Source organism: Elephantulus edwardii, unplaced genomic scaffold (genome assembly GCF_000299155.1).
Source record: "Elephantulus edwardii isolate Elephantulus edwardi_28Jun2011 unplaced genomic scaffold, EleEdw1.0 scaffold00483, whole genome shotgun sequence".
Classification (NCBI taxonomy): Eukaryota; Metazoa; Chordata; class Mammalia; order Macroscelidea; family Macroscelididae; genus Elephantulus; species Elephantulus edwardii.
This window is the reverse complement of record NW_006400233.1, coordinates 465829-473942: the sequence shown is the minus strand read 5'-3', so window position 1 is coordinate 473942 and position 8114 is coordinate 465829. Positions and strand designations below refer to the sequence as shown.

Here is an 8114-nt window from a genome sequence, read left to right as displayed (position 1 = left end):
GGAAAGGAAAGGGCTGCCCTAACATTCTTTCCTCTTCAAATTCACCTCATTTCACTAATTTTGACCCAAATAATAATGTCATCTGTCTTTTTTATATTTGTGGGTTGTTTGTTTAATATAAAGCAATAGATGTTCATATTGTTGTTAACTGCATGCAGTCTAGTTGGTCCTGCACTTTTTTCATGATCTACAGTGTCCACACAATATTTCTTGATACTTATTTGAAAATGGCAAATTGTATTAAAGTTTTGTGATGCTATGACAACATCAACCTTTCCACAGACAATTACTATCAGGCAGAGGCCCTCATTGTGGATGGTATCCTGACACATAGCTGACCCTCCAGAGGGTTTTCAGAGGTTGTAAATCACACAGGAGGAGATTCCTTGGAGCAGCTGGTGAATTTGAACAGTGTGCTTATGAGTTGGCAGCACAACTCCTTTCTACTCTGTATCACATACTTTAGGCATGCTGTAAGCAGGGACCAGTCCTTAAAGAAGGCTATCATGCTTAAAAGGTCAGAATAAGAAAGACCCTCAATAAGCTGGCTTGGCACAGAGACTGTAGCAATGGGCTTGAGTGTGTCAGAGATGGTGAAGAAAGCACAGTATCCTGTGATAGATAGTATATTCAGATCTGTGATAAATAACAGATTCAGATCTATTATTTATAGGGTTGCTTGGGGAGGGACATCATGTTTGGGAGGGTGGTGGGAAGCACAAGAGAGGAAGACCCTCAATGACATGGACCGATAACTGGGGTAATGGGAGTAGGTGTGTCAGAGATAATAAGGATAGCACAGGATAGAGCAGTGTTTAGGGCTCTTGTACACAGGGTCGCTATGAGTTGCAAGCGACTCGAAGGCACATAACAACGACGACAACATTAGTTGTAGCACATAACAGAACTCCACAGCACATAACAACAGTTAAAAGATCAGCAGTTAGAATTTATGTGAGAAAGAGGGACAGACTCCTGTAAAGATTTACACCCTTGGAAATACAACGGAAGGTCACTAGGAATAGGGATCAACCCAAAGGCAGTCTTTGGTTTTGTTTTAATTTTTGCTTTTGGTGTCTTAAAATGCCTAGGACCTGACACACAAGAGACACGCAATCATTTTCTGAAAGATATAGATCTATGTCTTTTTCTATGGGGTTCACAGCTTCTCCACATACCACAGATGGAGTGGCATGAGGAATTCAGCCCGAGTAAACAGGGAGGACCTCAGCAATCCAGGAGGTCCGCTGCGCGCCTGTTTCTTTAAGCGCGTACCCATCTCCTGCCCGCCCGGTGCACCCACGGCAGCCGGCAGCCGGGCTGTTTCCGGCTCCTGCGCGCCCCGGCCCGCGCCACTCAGATATGCTATGGTTGTGGTCCTGGCTGCGAGCTTCCGCGCGCTGTCATGATCCAACAGAGTGGCTTGTGGTTGCGGCTGCTCCACGGGGCCCCGACTGGGCGGCTAAGGGCGTTGGGCGCAGTGGGTGGCCGCGCCCTGCGGGTGCTCGTAGACATGGACGGCGTGCTGGCCGACTTCGAGGGCGGTTTCCTCCGCAAGTACCGAGAGCGTTATCCCGATCAGCCCTTCATCAGGTTGGAGGACCGGCGCGGCTTCTGGCTCTCGGAACAGTATGGCCTGCTGCGGCCAGAACTGAGCGTGAGCACCCCGGCTGCGCCCCAGAGCCGGGCGGGGGTACTGTGGCCACTGGGAGCCGGGGCGGGAGGTGGGGGCAGAGGTCGGGGGAGAGGACCCCAGGCACGAAGGGGGTCAGTTATTGGGAGGCGCTGAAGGGATAAAGGGCTGATGACCTTGGGTGAGCCTGTACTGGGTGCCTCCTCCTGTGCCGTAAGGTCCTGCAGAGGCCGCGGCCGTGTCACACAGACCCTCAGTGACTGTCTTGAAACCTTTATAAATACACAGAGATCAAATTCTGACTCAGAGTGACCTTGAAGGACAGAGTGGACTACCCATAGCGTTTACAAGGCTGTGATCCTTAAGGGGTCAATGGTTTTACCTTTTCCTTACTGGATAGTCCTCTTTTGCGGCCCTTTTGGTTAACAGCAAAAAGCGTTAATCACTGCACCGTGAAGCTTTCTCTTTATACATAAGGAGAGGACAAAGCACAGCCCAATTCTGTCTCCATCACTGGCATTTTAATTGTGTTTTTGTTGTTTATCCATTTAATGCAGTAAATGTTAGAAATAAAGATCTCTTTGACTCCTATTTTTTCCCCCTCCCCTGCAGTTGATGGTATCTTTGGAGGTTTTTTGTTTTGGGGTTGTTTGGGGTTTTTTTCTTTCTGTGAAGAGATGAAAATGCCTTAAATACCTCTAACAGGTATTTGAGGCACAGGGAGGCTGAGTGTCATTCTGGATATAACAAAAAGAGTAGAAGTTTCCTAGCACCACCTGAAATGGCCTCCAAACCCACTCCATTGTCATTCAATCAATTTTTGACCGTCCATTGCATTTCCAAGGCTGTAAATCTTTATGGGAGGTGATTATCTTTCTTCCACTGAGTTTAATGGATTCAAACTGCTGACATCACCAGAGGACTGATGAAGATGGTCATAATGCATTTAAATTCATTTCATGACAACAGGTTCACTGCACTGTCTCTACTAGGTAGGTGGTAGTGATACGTAGAGTGAACTCCAGCTCATGGTATGCAACCCTATTGCCACTTATCCAACCTTTACCTGATCATTACTATCCCCATTTTTCAGATAAAAGGAAATACATGCTCAGCTAGCATTCAAAGCCAGGACTCTCAAGTACATTTAGTCTTGTTCTGTGAGCAAATCTCATTTAAAAAGAACACCTTGACAATGACTTCTAAAATAATATAGTTTGTTGATGGACAGAAAGTTGAGTACCATTTCCCCTTATGAACAAGAGATGACTTTCATGGAGTCAGGTGTGCTGACTTGTAGTTGTGATATCTAATTTAAAACGTCACACAGGAGAAAATGCTCTGGTAGTTTCTGAAGTCTCAGTAATAGGCTCCACTGCTCACTCGCTCTGTGTGTGTGTGTGTGTGTGTGTGTGTGTGTTCATTTATAGACAATGAAAACTCTTGAGGTCAGAGTCTTATTTCTTTTTCAGAATGTAGTAATGTATTAAGAGTAAGCTTACCCCAACTCTGAGAAGCATAATTTCTTTTTCTTTGATAAATGGACAGATTCCAGTCTAAGGTGATAAATAACCACTCTCTGAGTACAAGAGCAGAGATTGTGGATTAGTAAGGAAAGGGCTTGGAGAATAATAATTTATTTCTTTTGCTAAATGGGAAATTTTTATTAAAAGCCCAAAACCAAACTTCTTCCCAAGAAGTCTATTCAAACTCATACAATTCTACAGACAGTCTCAAAGTCCTTTTCATTGCTTTTGAGTCAGAACTGACTCATAGCTGACCCTCTAGTGAGTTTTTAGACTGTAAAACTCATGAGAGTAGATTACTCATCTTTCTCCCAGGGAGTGACTGGTAGATTCAAACTGCTGGAGAGGCACCACGCAACACCCTGCAAACTTTGCAAAAGCATAAAAAAAAGACCAGACTTAGTGGTCTAACTTAACCAGTAGAATCCTCAAGGCAGCCTTCAAACTTTGATCTGAACTTGACCCCGAGAAGAACCTTTCAGACAAATAGCAGGCCTAAAGATTAGCAATAACATGTTGTTGTTATGTGCCGGCAAGTCTCCTGCAACTTATAGTACAACAGCCTTAAACCCTGCTCTATCCTGTGCCAATCTTATAGTCTCTGACACATAACCTCGTTATCCCAGTTACTGAATCAATCCATCTCATTGAGGGTCTTCCTCGCCTGCACTGCCCCTCCAACCCTCCCAAGCATGACGTCTCTCTCCAAGGACTGGTCTCTCCTTGTAACATGTCCAATGTATGTCAGATGAAGCTTCAGAATCCTTGCCTTCAAGGAGCAGCCTGGTTTTAACCCTCTCCAGGACGAACCTATTCATTCGCTTATATTCAATACTCTTCTCCAACACCACAGCTCAAAAGCATCAATTCTCCTTCTATCATCCCTAGTCATTGATCTCTGATGCATAGCAAGTGATTGCAAACACCCTGGCCTATAGCAGGCACATGTTAGACTCCAGACTGACATCATTGTTCTTCAGTACTCTGGAGAGGTCTCTGACAGCAGCCTTTCCCCAGTGCAATATATCTTTTAATTTCCTGGCTGCTGGTGTCAAGTGTATTGATTATGGAGCCAAACAAACTAACGCTGTTTACAATCTCAATCTCTTCACCATCCATCATGATGCTGCCAATTTGCTCAGTGGTGAGAATCTTTGTTTTCTTGATAATGAGTGTCAATCCATTTTGAAGGCTGCAGTCCTTGACCTTCTGCAGCAAGTGCTTCAAGTCCTCCTCAGTTTCAGCAAGCAGGGTTGTGTCATCTGCATAACGCAGATTGTTGATGAATCTTCCTCCAATACTGATGCCACATTTCTCCTCATACAGGTTCTGCATATAGATTGAAAAGGTATGGAGATAGAACACATTCCTTGGCAATTTTGAACCATGCAGTGTTCCCTTGCTCTGTTCTGACAACTGCCCCCTGGTCCATATATAGGTTTCGCATAAGCACGATCAAGTGTTCTGGGATTCCCAGAGCAATTAACCAACTGAGACTATAAGGACAATCTAAACAAATCTCATAAAGCAGGAAAGAAGGAAGAATAGATATGAAATGAATGAGGAGTGAGGGAGCCCAGAGAGGAAGAGGAAAGAGTGTTGTTAGAGTGAGTACATGGCAACTAATGTTGTTGTTGTTGTTATGTGCCATCGAGTCGCCTGCGACTCATAGCGACCCTATGCACAACAGCCCTAAACTCCGCTCTGTCCTGTGCCAGTCGCACTGTCTCTGACACTCCCATCCCAATTATCCCAGTCACTGAATCAATCCACCTCATAGAGGGCCTTCCTCTCCTGCGCCGTCCCTCCACCCTCCCAAGCATGATGTCCCTCTCTAAGGACCAGTCTCTCCTCACAACATGTCCAAAGTAAGTTAGATGGAGCCTCAGAATCCTTGCCTCCAAGGAGCCACCCGGTTTAACCCTCTCCAGGACAAATCTGTTTGTTTTCCTAGCAGTCCATGGTATTCTCAATACTCTTCTCCAGCACCACAGCTCAAAGGCATCAATTCTCCTTCTATCCTCCTTGGTCATTGTCCAACTCTCTGATGCATAACAGGTGATTGCAAAGACCATGGCCTGTATCAGATGCACCTTAGTCTCCAGAGAGACACCACTGCTCTTCAGCACTTTGGAGAGGTCCCTAACAGCAGACGTTCCCATGGCAATGCGCCTTTTAATTTCCTGGCTGCTGGTGCCAAGACTGTTGACTATGGAGCCAAGCAAACTAAAGCTGTGTACAATCTCAATCTCTTCACCATCCATCCTGATGCTGCCGATTGGTCCAGTGGTGAGAATCTTTGTCTTCTTGACATTGAGCCTCAAACCATATTGGAGGCTGCAGTCCTTGACTTTCTGCAGCAAGCGCTTCAGGTCCTCCTCAGTTTCAGCAAGCAGGGTTGTGTCATCCGCATAACGCAGATTGTTGATAAATCGTCCACCAATCTTGACCCCACATTTCTCCTCATAGAGCTCAGCCTCTCGGATCGGATAATCTGTTCTGCATATAGGTTGAAAAGGTATGGAGATAGGATGCATCCCTGATGTACGCCCTTCCCAATTTTGAACCATGCAGTGTTCCCTTGCTGTGTTCTGACGACTGCCTCCTGGTCCAAGTATAAGTTTCGCATTAGAACGATCAAGTGTTCTGGGATTCCCATTCTTCTCAGAGTCAGCCACAGTTTGTTATGATCTACACAGTCAAATGCCTTTGCATAGTCAATGAAACACAGATAGACATTCCTCTGGTATTCCCTGCTTTCAGCCAAGAGCCATCTAACATCAGCTACAATATCTCTAGTACCACGACCCCTTCTGAAACCAGCCTGGACTTCTGGTAGTTCTCTGTTGATGTGCTGTTCCAGTCATTTTTGGATCATCTTCAGTAAAATCTTGCTTGCATGTGAAATCAGTGAAATTGTTCTGTAGTTTCCACATTCGGTTGGGTCGCCTTTCTTTGGCATAGGAACAAATATCGATCTCTTCCAGTCAGTTGGCCAAGTGATCGTTCTCCAGATTTCTTGGCACAACTTGGTGAACTAATGTTATAAAAGAAAATATTACAGTTGTTGAGTGGAAACTTTCATACAAACTACAATAAATAAGTGATAAAATAAAAACCAAAGCCAAACCCTAAAAGCCAGCAGCTTATATTTATTGTCATTTCTACTTTATAAAGTACTGTTCTATCTTTTTCCCTTTGACCCTGCCAAGTACTCTGCCAAGTAAACATGGCAGATGTTGAAAGCTGCAGTTAAAAAAAAATTCTTTAGGATTTTACACTTAGAATAGTTGAGGACAGTCAGCCAGTGAAGGGGAAGTGTTTTGCCCAGGGTTTCAGAGGAAGTTAGTGGTAGGTAGGATCTAGAACAAAGGGAGAGTGAGTTGGTGGCAGTGTTACTAGGCTTAGTTCTTAAAATCATTTTTATTGATTCGATTCTGACTCCTTACCCTCTGTTGGGTTTCTGAGGCCATAATTATAATGGGGAGACTGCCATCTTTCTTCTGAGAAGCTGGCAGGTATTCAGAGAGGAATTTGAACCACCAGAGATGGGCTCGGTACTTTATTTATAGAATCATATTATCCTCCTAAGAATCATATATCTATCTGTATATCCTAATTATAGGTAAGGAATCATGAGGCTTATTGTTGTTAGGTGCTGTTGAGTCAACTATAACTCACAAGGACACTATGAACCCCAAATTGAAAGCTTGCCCTGTCCTGCACTATCCCCATGATCTCAATCTCCATGTTCAAGCTCTTTGTTGCAGTCATTGTGTCAATCCATCTCCTTCACTGAGAGTCTTCTTTGACTGACCCTCTACTTTTCCTAGGATTTTATCTTTTTCCAAAGACTCCTTCTGACAACATGCCCAAAGTACATGAGACCGAGTTTCATCATCTTTGCCTCCACAGAGAGGCTCATTAAGGTATGGAAATTAACCCAGGGTCATACAGCAGAGCACTAGGACTTTCTGTTGGATACATTGAATGTGTTCTTTAACTTTCTGAGTCAGATTTGAGTTCAAGTTTGAACAGTGTCACCATTACATGGTCTTGAAAAACAGTCTTTGGTGACCCTTAATTTCCTTTTTATAAACTGAGTACCAAGTCCTTGTTCATTTATTGGGTTGCAAGGATGAAAAGAGAGAATATATGTTAGTAATAAGCACTCATTTACTTAGCATCTTGTAGCTCATGACAATTGCCTGTTGTGATCTCTGAGTGGGCTTCACCCTGTTCATGCAGGTTGTCCTTGCATGTGTATAGTTACCACTGCACACTGACAGGAGGCACTTCTATCATACCCGGGAATTTAGGTTTCTATTTCAAAGAGAATGAGATTTATCTCCCTTGCTGTTACTACATTCCTCATGTTCCAGCCCTTGTAAGGTGTGGCATTCTGAAAACTTTACCCAGCAACATAAGGAGGGAGTTAAGAGATGAGAGATTCACTTCCAACTTGACTTCAACTTCTTTCTTGCTATGTGGTATTAGGTAAATTCCTTCCCCTTTCTGAGCTTCGATTTTCTCATATGTGAAAACAACAGTCTGAATTTTTGGCTTTCAAACTTTAAAATATTTTTTTTAAATTTACTTAGGGAAAACTACAGTCTTTTTTAACAAATGGTGCTAGCAAAATTGGAAAACTGCAGAAAACTCAAGCAAGGTCCATACCTCACTCCATACGCAAAAACCAAAGTAGATCATGGACCTAGGACTAAAACCAAGAACTATAAGCTTCATTAAAGAAAGGCTTGGAAGAACGTTAGAAGTCCTAATCCACAACATAAACAGCCTTCCAAGCATCCTGAAAAATCTACAACCAGGAAAGGAAAAATAGATGAATGGGACCTTCTAAGAATCAAATCCCTATACACATCCAAAAACTTCTCCAACAGGGTAAAAAGGGAAGCCACAGACTGGGAAAAAATAATGGTAATGGCATGTCAGAT

At 43.7% G+C, this 8114-nt stretch overlaps 1 protein-coding gene and 1 pseudogene across 1 annotated transcript in view; one reads left to right on the top strand and one right to left on the bottom strand.

Annotated features, from left to right (window-relative positions):
• The window catches only part of LOC102855767, a 3489-nt pseudogene extending 2210 nt beyond the window's left edge, over positions 1-1279 (bottom strand).
• Positions 1280-1405: 126 nt separating this feature from the next.
• NT5M (5',3'-nucleotidase, mitochondrial) overlaps positions 1406-8114 on the top strand; it is a 116452-nt gene continuing 109743 nt past the window's right edge. Inside the window, exon 1 of the mRNA XM_006902984.1 lies at positions 1406-1657. Coding sequence (XP_006903046.1) covers positions 1406-1657 — 252 coding nt within the window. The remainder of the gene's footprint in view (positions 1658-8114) is intronic.